This window comes from Centropristis striata, chromosome 9, assembly GCF_030273125.1.
Source record: "Centropristis striata isolate RG_2023a ecotype Rhode Island chromosome 9, C.striata_1.0, whole genome shotgun sequence".
Taxonomy (NCBI): domain Eukaryota; kingdom Metazoa; phylum Chordata; class Actinopteri; order Perciformes; family Serranidae; genus Centropristis; species Centropristis striata.
This window is the reverse complement of record NC_081525.1, coordinates 14,812,237-14,825,635: the sequence shown is the minus strand read 5'-3', so window position 1 is coordinate 14,825,635 and position 13,399 is coordinate 14,812,237. Positions and strand designations below refer to the sequence as shown.

General features: G+C 38.1%; 1 protein-coding gene across 1 annotated transcript in view; it reads left to right on the top strand.

The window, feature by feature from the left end:
* The first annotated feature begins 792 nt into the window (after positions 1 to 792).
* The window catches only part of btbd8 (BTB domain containing 8), a 31,532-nt gene continuing 18,925 nt past the window's right edge, over positions 793 to 13,399 (top strand). The window contains exons 1-5 of the mRNA XM_059340809.1: positions 793 to 1,040; positions 2,686 to 2,804; positions 5,823 to 6,002; positions 9,458 to 9,582; positions 9,901 to 10,015. Coding sequence (XP_059196792.1) covers positions 2,701 to 2,804; positions 5,823 to 6,002; positions 9,458 to 9,582; positions 9,901 to 10,015 — 524 coding nt within the window. The 5' untranslated portion in view covers positions 793 to 1,040; positions 2,686 to 2,700. The remainder of the gene's footprint in view (positions 1,041 to 2,685; positions 2,805 to 5,822; positions 6,003 to 9,457; positions 9,583 to 9,900; positions 10,016 to 13,399) is intronic.

Here is a 13,399-nt window from a genome sequence, read left to right as displayed (position 1 = left end):
CATGGAAAAAATTATTAGACCCCGTTTGTTTTATTCGTTTTCTTGTTCATTTTAATGCCTGGTACAACTAAAGGTGCATTTGTTTGGACAGATATAATAACAACGAAAATAGCCATTTTCATGGTTTTCTTGATAATAACTAAAATCATTATTTTGGTTATTATTGGTTATCTCCACAAACAAAATGTGGAGAGAAAAAAATACAGTGAAATCTACTGCAGAGCAATCTGCTGCAATGCTACAACAACTTTCTAAAGGTATAATTAGAGTTCAGATGAAAATAATGGGTTATGTTATTTGTTTAAAAATGAATAAAGCTTTGTAAATTATAAAGAATATGCCACTAATAAGGACAATGTTGCATTATGGTTGGTATTGTTTTTGCTGGTTAGAAACAGACATTATCATGCATTGCCTCAGTGATTTTGTCTCTAAATAGCTCAGCTCTTAAATTAAACTCTTATCAGCTATTTTGTTGTTATCATTATATTTGTCCAAAAAAATGTACCTTTTGTTGTACCAGGCATAAAAATGAACAAGAAATTGAAGAAAACAAGGGTGGTCTAATAATTTTTTTCATGACTTTAGAATTTCGAGGTTAGGCGCAGAACATGAAGGCATCATTTGAGGACACGGCCAGAATCGTTTACACTGCGCGTGTGCTGAAGCTTCCGGGCTGTGACGGCATGGCCACTCCTCTGCTTAACGACCGTGTCCTAGTGGGTGGCGAGCAGCGTGCAGCGGTGATGTCAACAACATCGGTCAGTGGGTCAGCCCGTTAATGAAGATACTATAAAGCTCATTACCGAACCTCATACTAACGGATTAATATAACGTGCAGTTTGTATCTACCAGCTGTCTTTGTCAGCGGGCGTTTAGTGTGTAAGGTTCAAGAGGATAAATAAGTAGTAACGGTAGCTCAGGTTGGCTAGCGCTAGCATGCTATCCACGAGAGGAAAATGAGACTAATGTTATTTAGCTCACAGCACACATCACCGTGCCGGGCAGAGGAGAAAATACATGTGTACGCATAGGTACAGGTGTGTGTGTGAGTGTACCCGAATATGTTTTTGACTGTGATATAAATTAAACTTACTTTAAATAGAGAGAAACCGGTTATTGTTAGTGATGCTGGGAGTGGTGTTTGCTCCTCAGGAAAGCCGGGTTTGTAGGTTTATTTATGACATTACAGTTAAAGATCTTGACTCTTAACCTGATAATAGTAACTGGGTTTGTGTCGGGTTGTCGCGGTCATGTATTGTCCCATTTTGATTCATTTTACTAAAATTGGTAAGCAGCGCCACTCTGCTTTTGTATGCAGGTAAACGTAAGTCAGTTTGTGTGGTGAAAGGTGGTGCTGCGCTGATGACATCACATCAGAGGCAATCATGTTAGGTCACTTTGTGAAGTCAGGTGAAGTTGGCATCATATGATTTAAAACATTATAAAATCATATTTGGCTATTGCAGCACAATGTAAACGTATCTAACAGCACCACCACATGATACATCACTGTTTGTTCCACCAGGTCACTTTACATTCGACCACATTAGGCATTCTGTATTTTGTCTATATTATATCATTTATATTTTTTTTGCCTAAATCATCTCCTCATGACGCCGGCCACCTATGGTAAAATCGCCTACATCCTCAGTTGATCAGATCATGTGATTTTACCCCTTTAAGATAATGACCTATGTCAAGTGTGTGACTTAAGCGGATTTATTATGCCTAAGTCAAAATAAAATGTGACTTAGGCAATATTTTGAACATGCCTTTGTGATTTAAGCAAGATATGCAAACACTTTATTTTGAAGGTGTCTACATAAGAGTGACATGAGTGTGTCATAAACATGACATGGGATGTGTCATGAACATTAATGACAATTTGAAGTAACATTAATGCTCATGATACTTGCCATGTCATGTTTCTGACAGGCTTGTGTGACTCTTATGTAGACACCTTTAAAATAAAGTGTTAGCATACCTTGCTTAAGTCACAAAGGCATGTTCAAAAAATTGCAAAGTCATTTATTTCTCTTAAGTTACATAATTTACACACAGTGTTATTACTATGCCAGTAGCCATCCTTTGTTACATCCTTTTTGAGTGAAATGATCAATAATGTCATATGTTACACTTTTGGTGAAGTTTTTGTGTTTCCTGTAAAACTTGAAAAAAATGAGTTAGCCGATTATTTTAACAGGGTGAGGATATGTCATATGCCAATTATACTATACTGTATATATATTTGCATATATTTAAATGTATTTATTCAATGATGTTCATACTACTACATACAAAAACGTATTTAACCTCTTCAACAGGCTAAAATATATGTTCTCCAATGTGCAATATCTGCAAAATGCAAAGTACTTTCAGGAAAACAAACAATAAATGCCAATTAGCAGAAATGTATGTATATAATATGTATAGAATGTATGTATATGTCTTATTTTTTATATTCTTCTCTTTTATATCTATGTGCCTGTAACTTGAGCTGCTGGAACAACTACATTTCCCCACTGCGGGATAAATAAATTAATATCTTATCTTATCTTATCTTATCATATTATCACTTGGCTTGCTCAGACTGTTCCCACAGCATGTCACTGTGTTTTCCTCTTCCTCTGGAGCTGCTTAACAAACAACCAGGCTGATGTCTCTATCTTGTCTCTGTCTTAGAGAAGCTGATGAACCATGATCACCACGGAAGCTGCAAGAGAGTTCCAGGCCAAAGAGCGCAAGTACAAAGAACAGCTGAAGAGATGCTTATCATCTGCTTTATCTGCAGACCTGAACAGGTAAGGCATGTGACAGGGTGCACTGAACTGCAAAGGCCAAACTTTAGTGTTGATCAGTAACAAAGACCTGGAACCTAATTTTTTTTCCTCTGCAGTCAAAGCAATGCAGGGCTGTCAAATGGGGGAAAAAATGTTTTGTCTGCAAATTCTTAGAAAGGCAATTAAATTTTCTGCCATCGTGCAGTATGTAAGAGTGGGCTGGTATCAAGAGCTTGCAGCTAAATTCAGTTTAATCAGGATTAGTAAAGTAGGGCTGCACAATTAATGGAAATTCATTGAAATCACAACATGGACTAATGCAACATCCAAATTAAAGAAAGGTGAAATATTTGTTAAAGGAAAAATATGTGTAAAAATACCAATCAAATTAAGTACTTTGCAGCCTTAAGAAAAAAATCTTTGTTTGGGAAAGGTTCTCGCACACCCTGGTCATTTTAATATATATTTTTCAATGAAAATGAGAATAATGATGCAAAAATTATAATTCATATTGCATACAGTAATTATAAGTCCAAATAATTGCGATTAGATATATTTTTCAAACCGTGCATGCCTAGTTTAGAAGCATACTATGCAGGAATTGTCACTTACTTTTTGTAAACACAACATTCACACTTAGCCACTCCTCCCCAGCTCAATCAAAATGAGATTCACTCATGTGTTGGAAAGAGCACTTTTTTTTATATTTATGAGGCTTTTTAGCAGTGTTGGCTATTTCCGTAGCTTTGTGTCCAAACACTAACCCGCAGAAATGTTCCAAACACAGAAAAATGATGCGAAAAGAGAGAATGGATACAGAGTGCTTCTGCAGAATCTCAACCTTGAACCTTGCAACATAAAATTCTTTCAAGAAAACCTGCATGAGCAACTGAAGATGAGAGCCATGGAAACATAGGCATGGAGGAGGCAGGAAGAGTCAAATGATTTAGTTTCTTCTGGTAGCTTTAGTGTCCAACATTTAAAGAGCATTAGCGATAGTAGGGGCTAAAAGTCAGCATGTTGGCCTCTACTGTTGCTGTAATTTGAACTAGTCTTTTTTTTTTTTTATCTGTCTCTCATGAGTCGTCCACATTTATCGAAAGTATACTAAATTACCCCTCTAACTGCACCTCGAACCCTTCCTCAGAGAACATTTCCTCTGTGGTCATGAAAATGAAATGCACTTTTTAAATAACCTTCTTTTTTTTATTACTTTTAATACTGTTTATATAATGTAAACCTCTGCAGAGAAAGATTGCAAGATGTAGTTGAAACCTTCAAATCTAAGCTAGTAAATAGACCATGAGATACGTTTTTTTTTCTTGTTAAACTATTTTCAAGGTTAGGAATCTTGTAGAAAACTGTAGAAGAATAAAAAACACATAACTGAGGAAAATGGAGGAAAGCAGTTTAGGAAACAATGTGCAATAAAAATGTTAATACAGCTCTTGGTCACAAAAAACATCCTGGGATTCACAAAAATGACACACTTTTGTTACATGTAATAGAATTAGAACGGTCAAGGGTGGAGTTTTCCTTCAGATAATAGGATCAGTGGATCTGTAACAGAAAACTTGACAAAGTTACAGTAAACTTCACCGATGACTGGAAGCTCACATGTATCTGTGCAGTTCATTGGGTTTAAGATGATAGGGATGTCGGTCTCCTGGTTGCACGAGTGGTTCATCAATTTGTACGCTTTTAATCAGTATCGGAGCACCAGCATTTGAACTCATAGCGCCCTATTGGTCTTTAGCTGACGGCTTTCTGGGTCACCCAGATCAGTCATTGAGGCGAGGCTAGAGATAATGATGGTGAAGAAGAAAATGGACTGCCTCAGGACTGTGCTTGTGTACGTCTGGAGCAGAAAAACAGGACATCGGATTCATCGTTCAACCTCATAGATTTAATCGGTTGGATACGGGCTTTGTTTATTGTCTGTGTCCTATGTTAAAGCCATGTTTAGTATGAATATTTTGCCAATTTGGCTCCAGTGGTGGAACAAGTATTCAAGTATTCAGATCCCTTTCTTAAATAAAAGTACTAATACCACACTGCAGAATTAGTCCACGACAAGTAAAAGTCCTGCATTCAAAATTTACTTAAGTAAATGTACAAAAGTATCAGCATCAAAATGTACTTAAAGTATCAACTTAGTATTAATTATCAAAAGTAAAAGTACTTTTTATGCAGAACGAACTCACTCAGCTTGTTTTATATATTCTATATATATTGTTTGATTACTATTATCAATGCATTTACAGGTACATCTCAATAAATTAGAATATCATGGAAAAGTTCCAGTAGTTCAAGTCAAATAGCCCCAACCAAGTATTGAGTCATGTAGATGGACAGACTTTTCAGAGGCCAACATTTCCATATTAAACATACTTTTGGAATATTCAAATTTTTTGAGACACTGAATTTTAGGTCTTCATTAAATGTAAGCCATAATCATTATAATTACGTTTCATTCTGTGTGTAATGGATCTATATAATTTGTTATTTCCACTTTTTGAATTGAATTACTGACATTTTTTTCCCCATAACTTTTCTATGATATTCAAATATATTGAGATGCACCTATATGTAAACAGCATTTTAATTTTCTCAAGGTATCGCTCATTTTAACTACTCAATATACTGTTATGAGGTTTTAAAAAAAAAAAAAAAAGTCTGATCACTTTAAATTGATCATGTTTTTCAGGTTAAATCTCAACCTGAAAAGTAACTAAAGCTGTCAGCTTTATGTAGTGGAGTAAAAAGTACAATATTTGCCGCAAAATGTAGTGGAGTAGAAGTAGAAAGTTACATAAAATGGAAATACTCAAGTAAAGTACAAGAACCTCAAAATTGTACTTAAGTAAATGTACTTAGTTACATTCCACCTCTGCTTGGCTCCAACATTAATTGTTTTATTTTATTTTATAGTCAATGGTAATGAATTCACACTGATGCCGTGTATAAAAAATGTTTCTTTAATCGCTCTAAACTTTGAGTTGATTGCTGCTGACTAAGTGTTTTAATGCATTTCCCCAGGTTGCTGCAGGAGGAGCTGGAAGCTGATGTTTCTCTGTGTGCTGGGTCAGGCTTGCTCCAAGCTCACAAAGCAGTTCTGCTGGCCAGAGCTCCTCATGTCCTTCAGGGACAGACGTGCAAAGATCCCACCGTCATTCATCTGTCTGGCTATGAGCTGCCCGGGTTGAAAGATTTCCTCAGGTAGGCAGTGGGTTCAAGTGATTTCTAATTTGCTGATTACAGCAAAATACAGTGCCAAGAGAGAGAAACTGAACCCATTTGGAGCTACCTACGTTAATGCATAATTCATCCATAAAATGTGGTCTGAGCTTCATCAAAGTCACTATGATAGAAAACATGCTCTATATTCATTAAAAATCTTAAAAGGGAAATATTAAGTGAACCTGTTCAAAAATGACCTTTAAACAGTACAACTATAATTTAATTTTTCCCCATCAATGAGTTGAAACTGTAGTTAGTGATTAGTTGAACGTGATTGTATAAAAACACATGAAAAACAGTGATTACTGACACTCATCTCTTCACAAGTTGATGTGAACCATCTTAAGATAAGATAAGATAAGATAAGATATGACTTTAACAGAATATAAAAAAATAACACATACATGCACATTTACATTCTATACACATTATTTACATACATTCCTGCTATTTGGCATTTATTTTTTAATGTTTTTTGTGTTTGTTTGTTATCCTGAAAGTACTGGCCCTAAACACAATGAAACATGAACGAGAAAATGTCTCAGTCCTCAAATTAATGGAGATTATATGACATAAAGTGAAGACAGATGAAAAGAGATGTGGTTTTTGTCATTGCTGTTAAATCAAAACCAAGGGTTCATTTTCTTTTTCCAACCTTGCTTTGAATGTTTAACCATATATATAAATAAATAAACCTAAACATACAATATTCTTCATGTTACTATTTCAGGCAGATGTAGCCTGTCCATCATATTGACTTTGAACAATATCAGACTTACATTTATGACTTAGTTATGCAAAAATATAGGGCAATCTAAGCCGTTTACATACTATTACTTGGCACTGTATATGCTGAACCTGAAGTTTTTCTGGAAATTCAACAGAAGTGTCAGCGCTTCTACTAAATAATAGAGTTTTCAGCCTCTGTAGCAGATAGAAATGAAATTCAAAAAGTATTTGAGAGCTTAAACAAATACTACAAAACGATGTATCCGGTTTCCAGGCTTCAATGGGTTAATAGCTTTTGTGAGTTCCCCTCAATAGTTTAACCTGAAGCTGTATCTCTACATCTGCTTTGTAGTCGGGACGTCATTCATCCTCCTCTTGGAGTTTCAGTTTCACAGACTGTCAGACAGAGGGCGCCAAGCACACCATCTTTAATCTGCAGGGTTTGCTGGTGTTTGTATGCCTGCTTCGAGGAACATTGCAGATGCTGCAGCTGTTCAATAATAAATTAAATGTCAGTGTTGAAACGCATAAAACACAAAGTGTGCGAGTGTCCATCATCATCTAAGTTTCTTGTGTAGAAGTTTTCATCAAGGCTGCGCAGTGCGAGCTGCACAAGTCTTTGATCCACCGATTTGTGTCTGTGTCTAATTAGCAGTTTATAATTAGGACAAGAAGAAAGCGTCGACTTGTTTGGTTGCATTACCATAGAGTCTAAAAGTTTGTTTTAACTCCCTTTACACATGGGAATGCAATATTGCTGAGTTCAGGTATCGCTTTAAGACAGATTTTTTGGCATGCACAGGTATCCTATTAAAAGTTCTTTCAGTTAGAAACCTCTGAAAGACTTTGCGGCATGTTATTAACAAAATGATTGATCAACAGATTTATTGAAAATGGCAATGATCTTTTTTTACAAACTCAATGAGGTGCTCAGTGATTCTAGAGGACCCTGGTTTAGATTATGTCAATTAATCAAATGTGTCTTCAGTGACACAGAAGGGAAGCCATAAACCTTAACTGTGCAGGATTTTCTGTTTTTTTCTCAGTGAAGCATTTAATAAAGTGACTGGCAACCTTATAAAGTTATTTACAACCGGTATGTACTTATAGACTTAAACCTTACTTTTGACCCACACATTTTTTCCATCTACGCTCCATCTCCAAAATCAAACCCATGCTGTTACCCTCTGACCTGATAAAATCATTCACACGCTCATATTCTCCCGTTTAGATTACTGTAACTCCCTCCTCTCCGGCATCTCCCAGAAATCCCTTTCTCGCCTCCAACTGGTTCAGCAGCTCTGCTTCTTACCGGTTTTAACAGACAACGTCACATCACCCTGATTTTAGCTTCTTTGCACTGGCTCCCTGTTCGTTTTTAGGATTGATTTTAAGATTCTATTGATCACTTTTAAAGCTCTTTTAGGTCTGGCTCCTACATTACATTACATTGCATGTCATTTAGCTGACGCTTTTGTCCAAAGCGACTTACAATAAGTGCATTCAACCTGAAGGTACTAGCCTTAGACCATGACTTAACCGAGGTATTGTTGGTAGAGGTAGGTCTTCAGCCTGCGGCGGAGGATGTACAGGCTGTCTGAGGTCCTGATGTTGGTGGGGTGCTCGTTCCACCATTTGGGTGCCAGGACAGAGAAAAGTCTGGAAGAGGTTTTGAGGCGAGTTGACCCACGCAGGGTGGGTGTCACCAACTGTTTGGCTGATGCAGAGCGGAGAGGGCTCCTAGCTTTTTAACAGAATTATTAACTTCATATGAGCCGACCCGCGTCCTTAGATACTCTAAACTAAAAACCAAAGGTGACCGGGCTTTCTTCACCAGAGCGCCCCGACTCTGGAACGAGCTGCCTGTGGAGATAAGGCTCGCAGAGTCAGTAACTTCTATTAAATCACGTCTTAAAAACCACTTCTATAGACTTGCTTTTATGTAATGCTTTCTATTTTCTACACCTTTTTACTTCTTCACTTTTTACTTTTTTACTCCTTTTTCCCTTTTATTTTCTGTGTATCTTGTGATTGTTCCTGCTCTGTCTTTTCATGTAAGAATTGTTTTTAGCCTTATGGCATCATTCTCTTTTTAATTTACTGCTCTCTCTCAAAGCACTTTGTAAGCTGCTGTTTTAAAAGGTGTTTTAAAAGGTGCTATATAAATACAATTATTATTATTATCGAAATATGAACTATTAACCAATGGCACCTTTTATTATGTATTATATAGTACATACACACATGGATACATCCTCACCCCGATTAAAACGTCTGGCAGTGACACTAATGCCCCTGCACATACAAATATATATTTATGTATCATTGTTGTACCTGTAGGATCACTACTGTTTTGTTTTTGCACCAATACAAAAAAGAGGCAAAGATCTCTGGCCTGACATGAACCCAGAATGTTGTGGTTTCTTGAACACCACTTACCGAACACACTTGGCAGAAGCCAGGATGATGCAGCATATTACATAAGTACTCAGGGAAAACGTACCATAACAGGTTGTAAGTAACTTTATAAGCTTGCCAGTCACTTTATTAAATGCTTCAGTGAGGAAAAACAGAAAATCCTGCGCAGTAAAGGTTTATGGCTTCCCTTCTGTGTCACTGAAGTCACATTGCGTTAAATGAGACCGTAATTTAAATAAGTGTGAAAGGCCTGGTTTTAATTAACCTTTCCAGTTTCCCCCCTCCAGGCGAGTGTACACAGCAGACCAGAGCATGCGCTCAGCTGAAATAATCCCAGACGTGGAAGGCTCAGCGCCAGAAAGTACTCCGTCTGTTCCCGACCCGGCAGACCTACATAGTTCCACTGACTCAGGTAAACAGATGAACACACTTTTCCATGGAGGGTTTATTTCAGGTTATGTGGCCGTGCAGCTGCCCTTCTTCACATCATGTTATCTCAGTCATAATCCATTTAGGAGCTAATCTCATTTGGATCCCTGTTGTTGTTACTGCTAATCACAGCGTGGCAGTGCTATGGATACTTTTTTTCACTATTTGCATTATTTAGATGGTTTAATGTTAGTTCCCTCTGCTTTTTTACACACAAATATGTATCTCACACTCACAGCTTTTCTCTTCATAACTCTCTCCGCCCTGCCTTTACTCATTATCCGTCACAACTTCACCCCAGATGCTGCTCTGGAGCCAGCCTCGGGCCTCGGTGCTGACTTGCTGGATCTGTACCAGAGGGGAGAGCAGTGTGACATCACCATCCAAGTAGCAGAGCAGGTCTTCTCCTGCCACAGGTAGAGCTATTTGCCCCCTTGTTTATACATCTGGAATCTAAAAGCAGCTGTTTTTTTGTTTTCTAAAGATCATAGGTGGCATGTATGGTGACAGCATGTTCACTTGAGAACATCAAACATCTACCAGAACACTACAGAGGTCGCACTGCTGTTGACTTGTACCAGTGTGGTGGGTGGTCATTCACTGATGCAGAGGTAGTAGTAGCAGCAGCTGGTAACCATGGAGACAGGTTTCTTCCAGATCATGCTCAAGGGAGCAGCCAGCCAGCAAAGAGCTTGTCAGAGACAGGAAGCTGGGATGTTTTTGGTTGTTTTGTAGTAGTGATCTCTGTAGCAGCACAGTGTTAACTGCTGCAGGTCCCACCCACAGTCACGTGGCCCGACCCACCCATATTTCTTCTTTACTATTAATAAGTCTCTTGAGATGCATTATCCCTTTTAACAAGAGAGGAATGGCCAAAATGGCAGCAAAGTACTGATCACACATACAAAAAAACATTTATATTAGAGGCGGGGGGAAAGATCGATACAGCATAGTATTGCGACATTTAGTGTGGCAATATTATATCGATTCATGGCCGCCAAGTATCGATATTCAGCGTTCTGGCGGCCGTCAGTATTTTCGCCGTTTTTTCCTGAGGCTGTATCAGTCTCACTTTTAGGAATGTACTAGAGATACTGGTATCATATGAAACTAGAAGATCTAAGGAATCTATAGGCACAATGCCTCAAGATCTTGTGTCGGCAAGTTGTTGAAATAACACTGTAAAAGTAGTTAGCTAGTTTGCTACATGCTAAAGACAGGTACTCAGGTATGTGACTCCGTCGCGACGTTATTTCACGGACACAGCCGTATCAAAGCTATCCAGAGCAATGAAGCTCAAAGCTTTTACGTCAAATTGATCTTATCTAGCGGTCTTATCTACCTCGATAATAACCCCCCACCGGCGAAGCAGTGCTCCCAACTTTGTTGCTAAATTTAGCAACCTTTAAGACCCCCTTAGCAACTATTTTTCAAGAAAGTGACTAGAGACCAATCCAGTGACTCCTTCTTACTCTTCTTAACGAGACGCTAACGAGCCAGAGGCCGGCTTATTAGCGGCATTTTGCTACAGTTAGCTCTGTAGCAGTACAGTGTGTATGTGCTGCTGCTGCAGGAGGTGTTCACTTAGCGATGTTTACAACAAGCACCGCACACTGTGCACAGTTAGCAATGCTGGTTAATTCACAATCACTATGTTTATGGTAAGCGGAGACGCTGTGCATAATTAGTCATGCTGCTTTCAGTACGTACTTCCGCTCGGGCAGGGGGCGGCAGTTGAGTAGGCGGTCTCTAATGTGGACAAGAGTCACATACCAGTTCTCAGTACTATCTGAATGTGGACACATGGGCCTGAACCACCTCAGAATGTGGTTTTTGTGTTCGGATCACTCAGACCACATGTTACTGCTAAATGGAAACAGGGTCATAGTTCAATAGCTAGGACCTAAGGGACATAAAGTAGAGAGCTTGTCTATTTCTAACAGTCCTGTCATCCATGGAACATGTTTTGAATGGAGGTTTGAATGCTTGGGCATTTTTGTGAATGGTACCTTCCCACAAACGGAGCATAACAACCAACCTTATGTTGAGTGAAGTGATAATTTAGCAAGTGATTAAATCTCAGAACATGGATCAACACCTGCAAAGGGGACATTCATCAGACTGTAATGAGCATCATATAATAAATGTGAATATGTGCATGTGTGTGAGTAAAATAAAAAGGGAGATTTAGAATAATAATACGAGGATGATCTTGCACGAGGCTCAGTTCCTCTTTTTTTAATCCCCAATCCAGGTTGCACAAAAACATAGTCTCGCCAAGTTCTAGACAGGCTCCGAAGATTATCCATCATGATAATCTGACCTGCAGGCTGGGAGTTTACCCAGAGTGCTTTTTAAGATGGAAAGATGGACTTCAGTGAGAGCAAAAATGTCCTCTGGGTATTGCAAATTATTTTGAATGTTTCTCATAAGACATAAGATAGTGATCCCAAAATTATATTTTTCAATACTGATATCAAGTTATTCATCTTTAGATAAGATCACACTAAGTGAGTTTGTAATTTTATTGCCTACAACTCATTTACAACATGGTAATTCATCTTTGATTGTTTATTTCCTGAAATTTATCACACAGTACCACAATATATGAGTCGATTGTGATGTAAAAGGAATTATAATGCAATGAAGAATTTTATCCATATTACAAACCCCTAATAGTGTGAAGGCACACAGCGTCAGGGTGAAAAGGAGAGGGTCCAACCCATGGTGTGAGTAGAGGCAGAGGGAAATGACATCACAAAGTTGCAGCTAGAGAACTACTGACTGATTTCCATCCCGCTGAAAGGCTCTTCTGTGTGGAGTTTGCATGTTGCTCTCCGTGTCAGCGTGACTTCTCTCCGGGTCTTGCCTGTAGGAGAACGTGGGAGTGAATGAATGGTATTTAAAGATGAGGCTGGCATTATTCAGTATTTTTTATTAATGTCAATAAATCTCACGGAAACAAAACAAGACCATAAATTAATTTGCAGTCATCTCACCAAGCCCATTTGTTTCCACTGAAGAATTTAATCTTTAACTCTGCTCTATGACGTAAGCCTAAAGGGCTGAATCTTGTGTCATTCATAATAAATAATAATTGCACACTTATTTATTTTTTATTCTTATTTATTTCACCTGGTCTGCATCATCTACAAGTCTGACTTCTTTTCAAATGTTCATGCATGACTGACATGCACCTGTGATATGCAGGTTCCGCTTTACAGATATTGCAGCCAATCCGCCTTCATTGCTGGGTTTAGAGTGAAATACTCCCCTACTTTTGGGATGTGATGCATCCCAGCAAAGATGGTAATGATGTAATATTAGTAAGATTCAACACTTTTTTTTTTGTTCGGGAGGGGAGAGGTATACACACCATTTTACTGAGTAGTTAGTCTAGTTAAAAAATGTATGATTTATTACTTTATTTTATTCAATGAGCCATTTCCTAAAACAGATGGGCATTGCAATTTTGGCAGACTTTACTGAAACAGGAGGAAATAGTGCATGTGTTTATGACAACTGTGTGGCTCATTGATGTTTGTTCAGTAGTTTTGGGACAACAATGGAGGTCTATGGCACAGAGGGAAAAGATACAAGATATCAGGCTTTGGATATTCACAGATATTTTGTTTGTTTTGTTCTTTTTGGGGGATTTCGGATAAAATCAGCCTTATCCTTTTTTGGAGCAAATTAAGTACAATCTTCAGAGGCTGGGGAGAATAAAAACACAGTCTCCAGGGACTACAGAACACACACTATATTTTTTGTCCTCCTGCCTGTCACTTCAAAGCCACTTA